Source organism: Xenopus tropicalis, chromosome 4, assembly GCF_000004195.4.
Source record: "Xenopus tropicalis strain Nigerian chromosome 4, UCB_Xtro_10.0, whole genome shotgun sequence".
NCBI lineage: Eukaryota > Metazoa > Chordata > Amphibia > Anura > Pipidae > Xenopus > Xenopus tropicalis.
The window spans coordinates 115,406,211-115,423,896 of record NC_030680.2 but is presented as its reverse complement, the minus strand read 5'-3'; the positions used below and the strand labels follow the sequence as shown (position 1 = coordinate 115,423,896).

General features: G+C 37.7%; 1 protein-coding gene across 3 annotated transcripts in view; it reads left to right on the top strand.

The window, feature by feature from the left end:
- myh9 (myosin, heavy chain 9, non-muscle) overlaps positions 1–17,686 on the top strand; it is a 45,696-nt gene that overhangs the window by 10,609 nt on the left and 17,401 nt on the right. For 2 of the 3 annotated variants that reach the window (XM_031901059.1, XM_031901058.1), the window contains exons 2-15: positions 2,513–2,866; positions 3,778–3,934; positions 8,086–8,113; positions 9,528–9,621; positions 11,093–11,185; positions 12,315–12,378; positions 12,547–12,645; positions 13,464–13,607; positions 13,728–13,823; positions 14,038–14,156; positions 14,257–14,409; positions 14,973–15,146; positions 15,262–15,435; positions 16,354–16,468. In XM_031901059.1, coding sequence (XP_031756919.1) covers positions 2,534–2,866; positions 3,778–3,934; positions 8,086–8,113; positions 9,528–9,621; positions 11,093–11,185; positions 12,315–12,378; positions 12,547–12,645; positions 13,464–13,607; positions 13,728–13,823; positions 14,038–14,156; positions 14,257–14,409; positions 14,973–15,146; positions 15,262–15,435; positions 16,354–16,468 — 1,843 coding nt within the window. In that variant the 5' untranslated portion in view covers positions 2,513–2,533. Of the gene's footprint in view, positions 1–2,512; positions 2,867–3,777; positions 3,935–8,085; positions 8,114–9,527; positions 9,622–11,092; positions 11,186–12,314; positions 12,379–12,546; positions 12,646–13,463; positions 13,608–13,727; positions 13,824–14,037; positions 14,157–14,256; positions 14,410–14,972; positions 15,147–15,261; positions 15,436–16,353; positions 16,469–17,686 lie in introns of those variants that run through there. The other variant, XM_018093642.2, reaches the window with a different exon arrangement.

The following is a 17,686-nucleotide window of genomic DNA, read 5'->3' as shown; positions in this document are numbered from 1 at the left end:
TGAACTACCTAAAACTGGTAGCTTCGGGATATATACAGCGCTGCGTACATAAGTAGCACTTTATATATATATATATTTTTTTTTTCCTGGCATTAAATGCTGACAAAAAGAAAGCTATTAAAACAGGAAGAAAATTTCCATAATTTGTGCTGGTTTTACTTTAATGCTGGTGTTCAGCTTAAATGTATCTAAAATCTTGGTTACATGTTTCAAAGGGTAAAAGGAAAATTTGCAAAAAAAAAGTTATATGGAAAATGTAGATTTAAAGGAGAAGGCAAGCAAGCCAACAATCACTGGGGGGGTTCCTAATGATAGGCAGTAATTGCATTCACTTACCCAATGGCAGGGCAGTCCCTCTCCACTTCTTTGTTTCATAGTGTATTGCTACTTCTGGTGTGGCTCAGTAACTATTACAGTTGCAATTTTTCATTTTTAAGAACTCATTGATTATTTGTTGAGCCCACATGACTCTTTGTAAGCCGAATGCATTCTAATAGTTTTATGGAGTTTGTAAGCTAGATAGGTCAATAAGGAGATCTGTGAGGGCAGCTAATGTTTTCAGTATTCTCTTTATCTTTCTCAAATGGGTATGGTCTTTTTTTTTTTGCAATTCCAGATGCAGGAAATGCTTTAAAAATGTGCATATGTGACTGATAGTGTTTGCCATTTATTGAAATATTTGCTTTTGGTTTAACTTGCTTTGAACACTTTTTGTGCTCTGCCCCATAAGTGACCTTTAATATGTTATTCAGATTATGCATTGTAATTAGGCAGCTTCTGTGTATTTGGAAAATATTGCACTGCAGTGGAAGGTTCAGATAATGTGAATTCTTGGGTTACATGTGTTAACTAAACCGTTTCTCTTACCTTAAAAATATCTGCTGCAGCTTTCTATATATGCTCCTTAATACTGTGAATTACAGCCTAAACTTTTTTTTTTTTTTTTTTAAACGTTTGTAATAAATGGAGGTTATATGTATACCTGACCAGCTGTTAGCCCAAAGAAACAAATCAAATGAAAGCTGTAATGTGTGTATGGGCCCTCTTTTAGTATCAATCCATTCAGCCTAGGGATGAGAAAGATCTGAATTGCCTGGTTTGCCTTCCTCTGTAAAGACTAAAACCAAAGAGTAAAAAGAGATGGCTTCTACACTGTGGTTGGGGAAAAAGGCACGGCCACGTGAAATAGAAATGCTATTCAGGTTATTCTATTATATGTAGGAATTAGGGTGCATTTTTAGATTATGGAGCTTCCTTTGGTATCAAATATGCCTGGAGGAGAAGGTCTGTCTTTACTTTGTAACATACGTAACTTTTGGAAACCCAAACAAGTTGGAAGCCATTTATCTTATAGTCATTTACTTTATTAGCCTCTATTAGCCTCAAAATTAGTAGCTTAGTAAAGGAAAGGGAATATCAACACTGGCAAAGTATTAAGGTATTGTATCTCCCTGTATAGGCTATAAGGAAACTCCAGAGAGAGATCCCTATTATAGAAGGTTCCACTTGTGTCTTGTGTGTCAGGTTGGTCATGTCCCAAATGTTGTCAGGTTACTTTGTTGGAAGTACTAGACCAGGGTCCCCCATAGGGATGTAGCGAACCACAAAAAAAAGTTTGCGAACGCATTCGCGAACTTACGCCAAAAAGCGTGACTATAGCCAGAACACCACTACTTCCTTTCAGCTGTCTAACTTAAGGTGGCCATACGCTGGCAGATTTCAGCTTCCGATTCGTAGCTTTTCTGCCTGTGTATGCGCATCCATGTCGGGCCTGTGTCCGCCATTTTAATTTGATTGTTTGTCACTAGGGCCAAATTATCGAATTAGCCCAATATTACCCACCTTAGGTGGGCTTAACGGGAGAAGATCCGCTCATTTTGGCAACCTTTGGGGATCACAAAATGTATGGCGACCTTCGAGGGAGGCCTTGTGTGCATATGTGGCGCTGCGTATGCCATCCCACCGGCGATTTACATTCTAGCCGGTGGGATGTCATTTCGTGGAGATTTGGCGCACGGCGACTTATCTCCCCGTCTCTCACAGCCCTAAGTCCGTAGGTTCACACATTAATTGGAGAACTGTAGGTTAACAGAATGCTAAACCATAGTGGTTCTTTCTAACTGAACTATCTCATCAGTGCTCACTGTGGGCCCTCCTTTATCAAACTTTGGGAAAAAATTACTTTTACGTTCTAACACCAAAGGTAGACTTCAGATTCTCAGACTTTCCCATATTTGTCATTCTTTCCAGCAGGAGCAAAATTATAAAGAACAAATTATTTTTTTGGTAAATAATTGGCTTTTCCAAAGATTCAGAAATGCTTGTTTTTGGTTAATAGATGCTAAATAGCCTTAAAGCTTCGATTTCTTTATGCTGCTTAACTCAATTAACAGGAACAGTATGCTTGTTTGGTTGTAATCATACTTTTTGTTTTAAAAAGAAACCGTTGCTATGGGGTACAATAATTAGGTTTAGATGCAAAGGTTACATTTTTATTACTTCTCTGTTCCAGGCCTCCTAACCCAGAAGAATCATGGCACAAAAAGACGCAGACAAGTATCTGTATGTTGACCGCAACTTCGTCAACAACCCTTTGGCTCAAGCTGATTGGGCAGCCAAAAAGCTAGTGTGGGTACCTTCAGAGAAGCATGGATTTGAGGCTGCCAGCGTTAAGGAGGAGGTTGGGGATGAAGCAATTGTTGAGCTGGCAGAGAATGGCAAAAAGGCAAAAGTCAATAAAGATGACATCCAGAAAATGAATCCTCCTAAATTTTCTAAAGTTGAAGATATGTCGGAACTTGCTTGCTTAAATGAGGCTTCGGTTTTGCACAATTTGAAGGAACGCTACTACTCTGGATTAATCTATGTAAGTAAAACTAACCTTTGCTTTTAAGAGGTAAACACTAAATTCTGTTAACTCTGGAGCTTCAGAGGATGCTGTTACTCATCCCAAGGATTTCGCTACTGACGCTATGTAATGTTGTACTTCTGTCAACCCAAAATATAATTTTTTGCCTAATAAAAAAACATAATTCTAAGCAACTTTGCAATATATACATTACAAATTTGCTTTGGTTTTTTACTTATTTGTATATGTAATTGCTAAGAAAAGATAATTCATATGCTAGCTAATAAATGTAAATAAGGGTGTCATGTTTAGGAGGCATATTATTTTAAGGATTATTCTTTCTGTAGATGACCAGAGTGGATTCACTTTTTTTTTTCTTCTCTGGTGATCAGCCGTGAACTCTTTCTACCATTTCTTACTTATGCCACTATGGCTGTCATCACTTCCCTTTAAATGGTAGTATCACACGGTTTGTTTTTTGAGCTTAAATCGCCTAAAAAGATACTGAAAAAGCTGTACACTTCAGTTGGCTAACAAACTCTTTACAAGAGTGCTTGTTAGTCAAGTTCAGCTTTAGTCTTCAGGGGACTGTTTCTGGTGCTTTAGTGCCTTGTCACAGGCTGCCCAAAAACATTTGTTGTGTATGAAATTTGTCCAGTATCTATAGATGTGTTGGGATTGCTACATCACCCCCATAAAAAGGAGTGCATTCTATTACATGCATCCCGTATTGCTGATTGGCAATAATATAGATTTAAATATCTTATAAATTTTATGAAGAAAAACTTTAATAATCTGACACAGTATGACCATTCCTATGTTTTGTTTAATATATAATACATGTTTTGTAACGCCATAGTTTTTTTTTGTTTTTGTTTTTTTTTCTAACTTAGGCACATGTAACTGTTTCTATTTTGTTCCTCCCCCAGACTTACTCAGGTCTGTTCTGTGTGGTCATAAATCCATACAAATACCTGCCAATTTACTCAGAAGAAATAGTTGAAATGTACAAAGGCAAGAAGAGGCATGAAATGCCCCCACATATTTATGCTATTACTGATACAGCCTATCGAAGTATGATGCAAGGTATGTTCAAATGACTCTGAATTTCTGTGCTTCTAAGTCCTGATCAAGACTGGTGGTAAACAAGCTCATTCATGGGTTTCTACATAGCAACAAATATTTTTTAATAACCATTAAAGGAAAACTATACGCCCAGAATAAATACTTAATCAACAGATACTTTAATATGTCACTACCAGGTTGGCAAAATATTTTATATCATATTAAGTAAATATTGCTCTTTTAGGGCTCTGGCACACGGGGGAGATTAGTCGCCCGCGATAAAACTCCCTGTTCGCGGGCGACTAATCTCCCCGAGTTGCCTACCCCTGCCATCCCACCGGCGAACATGTAAGTCGCCGGCGGGATGGCAGACGCGGCGGGGCAATTTCAGGGAATCGCCGAAAAAGACTCGCGAGTCTTTTTCGGCGATTTGCGCGAAATCGCGCCGCCGCGTCTGCCATCCCGCCGGCGACTTACATGTTCGCCGGTGGGATGGCAGGGGTAGGCAACTCGGGGAGATTAGTCGCCCGCGAACAGGGAGTTTTATCGCGGGCGACTAATCTCCCCCGTGTGCCAGAGCCCTTACAGCCTCTCCTTTTAGCCACCATTTTGTGTTGGTCTGTGTGTGCTCCCTCAGAGATCACCTGACCAGAAATAATGCTGCTCTAAGGGCGAAGACACCATGGGGCGATTCGTAGCTGCGACTTTTTAAAGTCACTGCTACTAATTGCTGTGTGTGTCTTCACCCTAACTGGAACAGGAAGAAGTGTGGGAGTAAGACAGAACTTTGTCCAGTAATGGGCTCATGTGACCTAACTTTTATGTGTGCCCTTAGTTTGTGTGTGACCACAGTGAATCTTACGATTCCAGTGGGTGGCCCTTAATTTTTAAAATGGCAATTTTCTATTTAGGATTACCCAATGGCAACATACTACTTAAGTATATTTTTATGAAAATGCTTTTATTTAGATGAAGCAGGGTTTCACATATGAACTGTTTTATGCAGTATGTTTTTATAGGTACCTATATTGTTTGGTGATATAGTTTTCCTTTTAATTATTTTTCAACAAAAAAAAATTTTGCTATATGTAATGGTGAAATTTGAAGGATTGTCTACAAAAAACTTTGCTGTTATGTAGCTCCCATGGTAATGTATAGAAACACCTAGAAGACTTTGTTCAGTACTGAATGATATATAGTATGTAAACTAGATTTCAGACAAGCATACTAATTTTGTTACCTCTGCAAATGTTATCTTTTTGTTTTCCTTGAAAACTCAAGTTGATTTTTGTTGTATATTAGAGTTACATAGGACTTGTTTGTCTTGTTAAGTGCATACTGTTATATATTTTTTAAATCAAATAGAAAAACAGGGCTGCTGCAATGCTGGCAAATTCTGCACAGATCCAATTTATATGCACTGGAAAACATTTTTTTTTTTTAAATTAATTATTGAGAAAGTTGCACACTCGAGTAGAAAGCGACAGCAATGAGTTAGTCAGAAGCTGACATCACATTTTATTGCTTTGCTGCAGCTTATTTTTTTCCTTTTATGGCATCCAGATTAAAGAAGGTGAAATGAGAGTTTTGTAGCCAATATAATTAGATTTTAAGTGATTAAGCAGAAGGTTAATAACTCCCTGAAGGAGCACATGATGATTTCTCAGTACCAATAACAGGTGGCAGTGCCTGGTTCAAATAGAAATTTACCTGACATTGCTGGAGTTAATTAATAGCTATGTTGCCTCCGATGGTCCATGTTAGTCATTTATGTAGCATTTGTTTGTTAGGTCATGCTATTTGGTTTTAAGGTAGCCATACACTGGCCAATCCACCTAGGTAACTGAACAATTGCACTGTGGCCAAATATGTGCAGGACTAAAGGTGGCCATACACGAGGCGATTTCGCTCGTTGTGCGATGAACGATTATATCGACAAACGATCGTATGGCGATCGAGTTCCCATACGATATGCCATCCACGGGCAACGATAATTCGGGAAAGATTTTGTCGCATCATTATCGTAAAATACCTACGATCGTACATCTACGTACGATCGATGTCGTTGCTGGCAATCGTGACATGCGCAGAGAACAATCGTTGAAAGACAAATGTCTGACACTCACACCAACTGGCAGATTTTATCGTTAAACGACCAAAATTTTTAAACCTGGCCGATCGATTTTGGGGACGATAATGTCGGCTCGTTTAGTGGGCCGACGATCGTTCGTACACCACCAACTATACGATAACTTAACGATAGCATCGGATCGTTCGGGAATCGGTCGTTTGTAAGTAAAAAATCGGTCCGTGTATGGCCACCTTAACTTTCATTGTTCTGTTTATATGTGCTGACAGCATATACAGTGGATATAAAAAGTCTACACCCCCCTGGTAAAATGTCAGGTTCCTGTGCTGTACAAAAATGAGACAAAGATAAATCATTTCAGAACTTTTTCTACCATTAATGTGACCTATAAACTGTACCACTCAATTGAAAAACAAACTGAAATCTAGGTGGAGGGAAGAAAACCAAAAAAACTAAAATAATGTGGTTGCATAAGTGTGCACACCCTCTTCTAACTGGGGATGTAGCTGTGTTCAGAATTAAGCAATCACATTTAAAATCATGTTAAATAGGAGTCAGCATACACCTGCCATCATTTAAAGTGCCTCAAATAAGGTTCATCTGCTCTAGTTGGTCTTTCCTGACATTTTTTTAGTCTCATCCCACAGCAAAAGCTGTGGTCCACAGAGAGCTTCCAAAGCATCAGAGGGATCTCATTGTTAAGATAGCAGTCAGGAGAATGGTACAAAATAATTTCCAAGGCATTAGATATACCATGGAACACAGTGAAGACATCATCAAGGGGAGAAATATGGCACAACAGTGACATTACCAAGAACTGGACGTCCCTCCAAAATTGATGAAAAGACAAGAAGAAACTGGTCAGGGAGGCTACCAAGAGGCCTGCAGGGATATCTGGCAAGTACTGGCTGGGTGGTACATGTGATAACAATCTTATGTCTGAGCTATGGGGTAGAGTGGCAAGGGGAAAGCCTTTTCTTACGAAGAAAAACATTCAAGCCAGGCTACATTTTGCAAAAACACATCTGAAGTCTCCCAAAAGCATGTGGAAAAAGGTGTTATGGTCTGATGAAACCAAGGTTGAACTTTTTGGCCACAATTCCAAAAAAATATGTTTGGCGCAAAAACAATACTGCACATCACCAAAAGAACACCATACCCGCAGTGAAGCATGGTGGTGGCAGCATCATGTTTTGGGGCGGTTTTTCTTCAACTGGAACAGTTTCAAATGCCAGTCAATATTGGCACAAAACCTTCAGGCTAGAAAGCTGAACATGAGGAGGAACTTCATCTTTCAGCATGACAACGACTCAAAGCATACACCCAAATCAACAAAGGAATGGCTTCACCGGAAGAAGATTAAAGTTTTGGAATGGCCCAGCCAGAGCCCAGACCTGAATCCGATTAAAAAATCTGTAGGGTGATCTCAAGAGGGCTATGCACAGGAGATGCCCTCGCAATCTGACAGATTTGGAGTGTTTCTGCAAAGAAGAGTGGGCAAATCTTGCAAAGTCAAAATGTGCCATGCTGATAGACTCATACCCAAAAAGACTGAGTGCTGTAATAAAATCAAAAGGTGCTTCAACAAAGTATTAGTTTAAGGGTGTGCACACTTATGCAACCACATTATTTTAGGTTTTTTATTGGTTTTCTTCCCTCCACCTAAAAGATTTCAGTTTGTTTTTCAATTGAGTGGTACAGTTTATAGGTCACATTAAAGGTGGAAAAAGTTCTGAACTAATTTTATCTTTGTCTCATTTTTGTACAGCACAGTAACCTGACATTTTACCAGGGGTGTGTAGACTTTTTATATCCACTGTATAATTAGAAAAAGTTATGGGTGCTGCAAACCCCATACATGAGACGGTAAGCTTATCAGCTTTTATGTCTACTAGCTTACCACTGCATGTGGATGACAAACTCTGACCTAAAACAACTGTTGGGACTGAAAATGCATCCATATAAATTCAGCCCTGAGGATTTAAATAACAAGCTTCCAAGCTGAATGAATACTACCATTATATAAATATGTGTTAACTTTTGAACATTTTTAAATCTGCTTTTCTGACATTTTTATTTTCAGATAGAGAAGATCAGTCTATCCTCTGCACGTAAGTATTAACTTTCTTTATAGATGTTGACACCAGGTCCCATTTGTAGACTGTATTTTTATATTTGTATAAGCACAAACATTTGGGCTCTGTGATTCAGATGAATGCATTTTTATTAGCAGTGCAAATTGCTTGATAAAAATTTTAAGGTGGCTAAAGCCTGGTTTCTTGAGTAAGTTATAGCCTTCATGAACCTTCCCCAGGCTATGAACTTAAAAGCAAATGCTGCCAATTTTTGACCAAGCTGACCAATATCTGCCCATGAACTGGTCCAATCTACTGTCAGAATCAAGCTGGCCATTGATAAGCGCATACTTATCCTTGACTAATAATAAGTACTAATGGACTGTACACCTGATCTAACTGTCTAGGTCAATGAACTGAGTGCTGAATGACTAAATGAGGACCTGTTTGTGTATCTGAAATGACCAGTGACCTGTCCTAAAGATTTTTGGTGCTGTAAATGCTAACTAGCATAGCTGCCCCAAGGCAGCAAAAGACTGTGGGCTTTGTGTCTCTTAAAGGAACAATAACACCAAAAAAATAAAGTGATCTAAAGTAATTAAAATATAATGTACTATTTCCCTACACTAGTAAAACTGATGTGGTTGCTATAGAAACACAACTATAGTTTATATAAATAAGCTTCTGTGTAGCCATGGGGGCAGTCATTCAAGCTGGAAAAAGGAGAAAATGTACAGGGTACATAGCAGATAACAGGCTCTTAAGAATATAATGGGGTTTTATCTGTTATCTGCTGAGTAACCTGTGCCTTTTCTCCTTTGAATGGCTGCCCCCATGGCTACACAGCAGCTTTGTTTATATAAACTATAGTAGTGTTTCTGAGGCAAATACACCAGTTGTACCAGTGCAGGGCAACAGTACATCCTTCTATAATTACTTTTATACACTTTTGTTTTCTGGTGTTACTGTTCTTTTAAAGGAACAGTAGCACCAAAAAATGAAAGTGTATAAAAGTAACTAAAATATAATGTGCTGCTGCCCTTCACTGGTAAAAGTTGTGTGTTTACTTCAGAAAGTCTACTATAATTTATATAAATAAGCTGCTGTGTAGTCATGGGGGCAGCCATTCAAAGAAGAAAAGGCACAGGTTACATAGCAGATAACATATAAAACACTATTGTATTATAACGGATAAGTTCTGTAGCTGCTATGTAACCTGTTTTTTTTCTCCTTTTTCCAGCTTGAATGGCTGCCCCCATGGCTACACAGCAGCTTATTATATAAATTATAGTAGTGTTACTGTAGCAAACACACCAATTTTACCAGTGCAGGGCAACAGTGCATTATATTTTTATTACTTTAAAGCTCTTTCATTTTTTGGAGTTACTGTTCCTTTAAGTTGTGTGTCTGAAAAGGTTTTGGAAATGTCTAAATATCCATTTTGTTTCAGAGGAGAGTCTGGAGCTGGTAAAACGGAAAACACAAAAAAAGTAATCCAGTACTTGGCTTATGTTGCAACATCACACAAGTCTAAAAAGGAACAGGTTGGTACTAACCAGTTGCATTCTAGGAAGCAGCTAAATTAACATTTTTTTTAATCCTGCATAATCAGTGCTTAGTTTTGACAAATTTTAGTAGTAGCTATGCTAATTTATTTGTATAATGATTATTTCCCTGAGCGCTCATACGCTTGGCAGGACAGCATGAAAATTATTTTTGTTAACATGTATTTATGAAGAGCCAACATATTCCGCAACGCTGTACAGTATGTGGGTTAATACATTGAACATACAGAATTACATACAAAGTGGCCAATAACCAATACAAGAGGTGAAGAGTGTGATAATTTTGTTTCTAAAACCACTGCACAAAAGAGCTTATAATCTATAATGTACACACTCCCCTGCTTTATCTGGGACCATTTCACTTCCTCCTCCATGCCTCCATACACAGACATGGAGAGATCATTCACTGAAGTTAGTGGCTGGGTTAGAAACAAATCTGTACTTTCAGATTGTGCCCTTGTTATATACTTGTTAATAAGCACTTCTGCATTTCAGCACAGGGACCAATGTGTCACTGCATCACCCTACTTAATGTGTCCTCACAAGTATTGTCCTGACTTAAACCAGCAGTACAGCTTCTTTTGTAAGCTTATTCTAGGTGCTGTTTAAATTTAGTTATTAAAGGGAAAAGAAAGTCAAAGTCACTTGGGGGTGCCAAAATGTTAGGCACCCCCAAGTGACTTTGACCACCTACCTTTTACCCCGGGCTGGTGCCCCTGTGAGGAGGGAACAGCACCAGCCCGGGGTAGCTGCAGGCGCTTCCTTCCTCTTGTTTCGCTGCGCGCGCATGCGCAGTAGAGAGAAAAGCCGAACTTAAACATTAAAGTCGGCTTTTCACTCTACTGCGCATGCGCCCACCGCTGGCATTCAGGAAGAGGAAGCCAGAACACGGAAGCGCTGCGCTCCAGGTGCCCCGGGCTGGTGCTGTTTTCTCCCAACAGGGGCACCAGCCCGGGGTACGAGGTAAGCGGTTAAAGTCACTTGGGGGTGCCTAACATTTTGGCACCCCCAAGTGACTTTACCTTTCGTTTCCCTTTAAGCCAGTGTCCTTTTTGTTTATTTTTCGAGTATTGTTTTTGCTGGCCATTTGAGTAATTCCAGCTGGCAGCTCATTTTGTACTTTCCCCCCCCCCCCCCCCCCCTCCTTTTTGATCTGCTTCTTTTTATGTAAACCAGTGTGTCTTTACATTCCACAGATTCCTTTCAATAAAGACTGATTTTATCTGTCTAAACTTCTGAAGTCAGTATAGGTCTGTGAATGTCTGTCTGTTTCCCATTTCTCTAAAGCACGGTTTTAGCTGTATATTGAACTACTTAATATTTTGCCCCTACTGTCCTGGAAAAGCAAATGACTAGATGACACATTCACAAATTTTTAGTAGTAACATATGAATGCAGATGCTTACATTTTGTGAGTGGTAAAATGTTTTTTTTTTTTTTTTTTCTTTAGGGTGAGCTGGAGCGTCAGCTGTTGCAAGCCAATCCTATTCTTGAAGCCTTTGGTAATGCAAAGACTGTAAAGAATGACAACTCTTCCCGATTTGTGAGTATTTGTCATTGTGATATAACTTGGTGATTATTTTTTGTAGCTGCATAAATTATATCTGACAAGGTGTGCCTTTAGTAAGGCCTGGACCACCTTTTGCCGTCATGCATGCCAGATGCCTCTCTGTAACGTTGAGGTCTGTAATGTTCCTTTTTCATATTTTGTAATAAAATTTATCTTTTTTCAAATAATTTAAATTCCGTAAGTGCAGACACTTTTGTCTTATTGTACTATATTTGCTCTTGCACGCAGGTATAATCATTGTTAGTGGTGTGCACCAACTGGCTGTCTATAATATATATTATAATATATAATATAATATAAATTATAATATAATATTATGAGGGCCAGCACTCCCTATAAATAGTTATATTTTCTTTATTAGCACATTGTACATAAGAAGTCTGACATTTCAGTCCTCATTAGGACCATTAGCAAGGATAATGTGACAATGGTTGTACAGGTATCGGGCCCCTTATCCGGAAACCCATTATCAAAAGTTCCGAATTACAGGAAAGGCCATCTCCCATAGACTCTTTTTAAAAATGGTTCCTTTTTCTCTGTAATAATAAAACAGTACCTTGTACTTGATCCCAACTAAGATATAATTAATCCTTATTGGAGCCAAAACAATCCTAGTTGGTTTAATTACTATTTAAATAATTTTTTTTTGCAAATTTTAGGTAGGAGATCCGAATTACGGAAAACCCATACCTGTATTGGTTTATTTAAACTTTGTTTAAACAAAGTGCTTGCGTGACATAAGTTAGAATTTTTTTTTTTTTGGGGGGTGTGTGCTTTAATTTACCTCATACATGGCTCGAATGGAAAAGCTTTTTTGCCTTGGTGTCTTGTTTCATACTGGCTAGCTTTATAGAGTTTGTATTTGCTTGTTTCTTATGTGTAGGAAAAGAAGATTGTTGGCTCCTTCGGGGCTGAGTTTGATATGAAGAATGCATTCTTTGTTAAGCTTTATATGATCTGTTGACATTTGATAAAGACTGTATAGTACTGGCTCAAAATTAAACTCCTGGGTTACTTTTATTATTCCTCTTTACTAATATTTGTAAGTACAAGTTTGTCTTTTGCTTTCATTTACATGTTTGTTTTTTCCCCCCCCGATCAGGGCAAATTTATCCGAATAAATTTTGATGTGAATGGCTATATTGTTGGAGCAAACATTGAAACCTGTATCCTTTTTTTAGATGTGCTGTATGTGTGTATTTGTGTATGTATTATATATACATGTGTGCATATATGTATTGCTTAAAGTTAAATCATATAATGGAAATAATGTGTGACTTCAGTTGTCTTGATGAAAACAATTATTTGATAGTTTGCCTTTACTCCAACATAAGACTTGCTGGAAAAGTCTCGAGCCATTCGTCAGGCCAAAGAAGAAAGGACTTTCCACATATTTTACTACCTATTATCAGGAGCTGGAGAACACTTAAAATGTAAGTTTTTCCATCAGGGCTAAAATAGGTGACCTTGAACAAGTGGATGCTCAAACATTAAGGTGATATCAACCTTCTTATATGGACTGATATGTACTCCAGGTAGCCCTCTCTTCTCCTTCCAAAAACAGTTTTTTGCAATAAAAATATCAGTTCTTAGTAACATTCCTGTCTGCATTAAAATGTTTAATTGGTTTAAAAGTTCTAAATATAATTGCTGTTGAATGCAGCATCTGCCTGACTAATATATTGTCCACACTATTGGTTCAGACTTCTAAAACAGTGCAGAAAAAATGTAGTTGAACAATTGTAGCAGAAATCTGCTTTCTTTCAGCTGTGTTAAATGGGTCAGAACCAGCTGTTTAGGGAACAGAAACAACAAGGTCTGCTCACCTCACATATGCAATTACATTTACATATAACTTTAATACATATAGTGGAAAAAATTTCAATGACTTAGAATTAAGTTTTGTTTTATTATGCAAAAAAAAGGGTATGTCTTTCATAAACATAGCAGTGCTAAACACAGCTTCTACTGTTAAAGGGTTTGTTCACCTTTAATTTATAGTATGATGCAGACAGTAAGTCTTAAGACAATTTGCAATTTTACAATTTTTTTTTTTGTTTAATTGGCTTTTTTGTTGAGCAGGTCTCAGGGGAGAGGGTATTATTGTCCCAGAGTGGGTTCCATTTGGACCAGCAAAATGGCATCTATTTAACTATAGATACAAAGTCAAAATGCCTTAACTGATGTTTTAGGTTTTGCATTGTGTTTCGCAAACTTGACTTTAATTATGCATTCAAATTTTCTTCTAAAGCTGACCTACTGTTGGAGGCCTACAACAAATACAGGTTCCTGTCAAATGGTCATGTAACCATCCCAGGCCAGCAAGATAAAGATTTATTCCAGGAGACCATGGAAGCTATGAAGATTATGGGGTTCACTGAAGAGGAGCAGATCGGTGAGTTTTAATAAAAATTTAATTCTATGTTTACTTCTATTGGGTAAAACCTAATATCGCCTCCAAGTGATGGTAAATTATACAAATACATTTAAAAATACCTTTTTTTAAATTTTGTAGGTTTGTTGCGGGTGGTTTCTTCAGTCTTACAGTTAGGAAATATTGCATTCAAAAAGGAACGTAACACAGATCAGGCTTCAATGCCTGACAATACAGGTAAAAAGTCAGTGTTCATTATATCCTGCAATTTTATTATGTAAAATTAGCAAATAAGCAATGCATTTTAATTACTGTGCCAGATTCTGCTTGAGAAGTACAAATAACTAGTGTAATAACCAATATATTTTCATGTGACCCCTTTTGATTTAGTTGTTTTTAGTTGCTACTGACTGAACTAACTTTTTTTTTTTTTTTTTTTTTTGTGGCGCAGCGGCCCAGAAGCTTTGCCACCTCATGGGAATAAACGTGAATGACTTCACCAGAGGCATCCTTTTGCCCAGAATCAAAGTTGGAAGGGACTTTGTTCAAAAGGCACAGACAAAAGAACAGGTATAAAAAGGAAGGTTAAATGGTTCTTACTATCATCAGTCAGAAAACAAGTGCCATTCTCTGAAGTATAGGATTTTTCTGACCTAATTTTTTCTTTTAGGCTGACTTTGCAATTGAAGCCTTAGCAAAAGCCACTTATGAGCGTATGTTCCGTTGGCTTGTAATGAGAGTTAATAAAGCCCTAGACAAAACCAAGAGACAAGGCGCGTCATTCATTGGAATTCTCGATATTGCTGGCTTTGAGATCTTTGAGGTAACCCTTATTGCTTTTTAACACCATTGCTGTTCTGTAGTGTGTTTTTAGATAATGTCTTTTTAGCCCTTCAAATTCAGTACCTTGACTAAATATTTCTTTTATAATGGAGGTTATGTATCCCATGTAACAAACTTGAAATTAAGGGGCTACTGTTCGATTTGTTTGTCCACTGACATTTCTTTTCATTTTTCTTTCCAAACCTATATCTTACAAAAAAGTATATATATTCTGCTTGTAGGTAGAGAATGAATGTTAACATATTTCGTTTTCTGCTAAAATGTTTGAAAAATTGCATAGCTGCAAAGGTCCCAGATATCACCAAAAGCAGCAGTCTTAGCATTTTTACAACCCTTTCAAGATAAATTACAACACTTTGGAGAAATTACCTCCATATACTTATTGGGCCCATGGTGTCCTAGGCACTTGCTCTTCTGTGTATCGCTGGTCATTTTTTTAAAGGCATTTACACCAAATTCTTGAGCATCTTGATACTTCAACTCCATTTGCTGGTACTCCTTCCGCTTTCAGTTTTGAAGAGAACAACTGTTTTCTTTTCACAGCTTAATTCATTTGAGCAACTCTGCATCAATTACACCAATGAGAAACTTCAGCAACTCTTCAACCATACAATGTTCATCCTGGAGCAGGAAGAATACCAACGTGAGGGCATTGAATGGAACTTTATTGACTTTGGCCTTGATCTTCAGCCTTGCATTGAGCTAATAGAAAAGCCTGTGAGTTGTTTTTAGACCCACACAGATAGTTTGAGATTTGGTCAGTGTTCATTGGGGATTTGCAGTTTGATTATTTTATTTATGTATTTTTTTTATTTTTTTTTTTGACACTTAGGCTGGTCCACCAGGTATTTTGGCGCTCTTGGATGAGGAATGCTGGTTCCCAAAAGCTACAGATAAAAGCTTTGTGGAAAAAGTGGTACAAGAACAAGGATCTCATTCTAAGTTCCAGAAACCAAAGCAGCTGAAAGACAAAGCGGACTTCTGCATTATCCATTATGCTGGCAAGGTACTGTAACTCTGTTGTTGCCTTTTTAAAAAAATTATTGTAGCATAGCCTATACACTATGGAAAGTCTTGGTTAAAACAGATGAACTACATTCATTGTGTTGCATACAACTTGATCCTAGTGCCTTTTTTGTATACCAGTAACAAAGCTTCAAAATCTCATCTGCACTCTGTTAAGTGTATATCTAGCATTTGTGCATATTTGAAACACAAACAGATAATACAACTTAAAGGGGCCAAATTGGTTTTTCTCTCTCACATTTCCCAGAATCTTATTGAACCAGGTGTCATTCTTAGTAAGGGTTGTCCAACCAGAGGGCCATGGGTTAGATGCAGCACTCTAAGTTTACCTTCATAAAAGAATCCGAGCAGCTGCTAAAATGGATACATTTGCTACAATTTACCTGAGGCTGCAGAAAAATAAATCACGTAATATCAAAAGATATATTTTTTTTTTCCTGTTCTATTTTTCATCCTCTTTGTTGCCTGGAAGGTCCAATGTGGGGGTCACATGCCCTGTTTATTTTGTTCCAGTTATGTAGTTTGTAGTGGAATACAGATCTTACATCTGTGACTTATAGTGACCATTTTGTATGAAATCATGGGATATTTTTGTTAAATTGCAATGCCTGTAGTCATGCATGATATATACAAAAAGAGTTGAAGTAATATCAAGTTTTCAAATGATCTTTTTTTTTTTTTCTTTTTTCTTTTGTATGGTTTAAGTATAAGCATTTGGTTGCAGCATGGTTGCTTGGGTAGTTAACCCCTTCATCCAGATAGCAGTTTAGCATCCCCAAAAAAACTGGACTGCAAAAAAAAATGGACTAATTCCTGAAAGTTAGAATTAAAGTGCTAGTTCACCTTAAATTTAGTATGTGTTGTTCTTAACTTGTTTTGTATGTCTTTTACTAATCAGGTGGATTACAAGGCTGATGAATGGCTGTTGAAAAATATGGATCCTCTCAACGATAATGTTGCCACTCTTCTGAACCAGTCCTCAGATAAATTTGTCTCTGAGCTTTGGAGAGATGGTAAGAATGTTACACAGTTGAAGCATCTATTGTGCCTCAGTGGTCACCAGGGAAGAATGCACCAAGAGGACCTGCAGATTCCTCTTGATTTGTTTACATCATTCTTAAAAACCCTGCATTTTATTCTTCCTGTGCCCTTCCTCTCCTGTTAGATCTGCGGAAAGGTCAGCTGCTCATCTAGAGATCATTGACAAAAGCAGGTACCGTAGTGCATGGTGTGGCCACTCACATGTCTGAATTTGGTTTTAAGACACTGCTTTAAACAGCTTGAATGTGCCGCATCATACTTCAGATTTAGATATCTGTAACAGCTCACTGGTTTAGGGAAAAAAATACTGTTGTATTTACTGAACTCTGCAGTCTCCATATCCTCAGTATGCCAACTGGCAATTACATATTTACCATAGTCTATTTTTTTTTTTTGTCATTGACTGAAAAACCAAGTTTTTTTTATTTTTTTGTTTTTTGTTTTTTTTCTTCTACCTGTGTGTAAAAGTATGTGTAAATACTAAAGTTTAATTGCAGTAGTATTGGCCATGAGCGGGCCTGTACCTAAGGTAGTGGTCCGCCCCCCCCCCCCAACATCCTTCTATTCTCAACTCACTGCAAAACATGTCTGTGTACCTGGGTAAGGGGAACTTGAATTGCTGGATGGCTTACAAACTTTTGGTATCTTTTTATCAAGTTTTTAAGATTGTCTGTAAATACAGGTTGGCTGTGTGTAAATTCGTTTTAGTTGTGCACCAACAAACATGCTAGAGTTGCGGATTCTCTATGCAATGGTGTAAAAGAATATTTCAGTCATGGTCTTCTGTTTTACTGATCAAAACGGGTACTTGCACTAGGATGAGTACCGGTGTTTGTCAAGGTTAATACCATTCATAGTCGGGAGACTTTTGAACTGTCAGATGACCTTGATAGTGTCACCTATGCATGTTAATGAATATTATGTTTAAGTCACAAATATTGTAAGCTTTTTATTGTGGTTAGATGCAGATAATACTTTTATAAATCACTGAATGTCAGAAATGTCACCTTTTGCATGCAAAGGACAATAAATGACAAATTGTCAGGTTTTTTTTTTCCCCCTCTAATCTTTTTGATTGCTTACCTTTCAGCAGCATTAACCAGTTTTGGGATAAAGTGACATCTGTTGAAATGGTACTATCTGCATTAGTTTCCTTCCTGTACACCCTAATGGCTGGAATATTTTTTTGT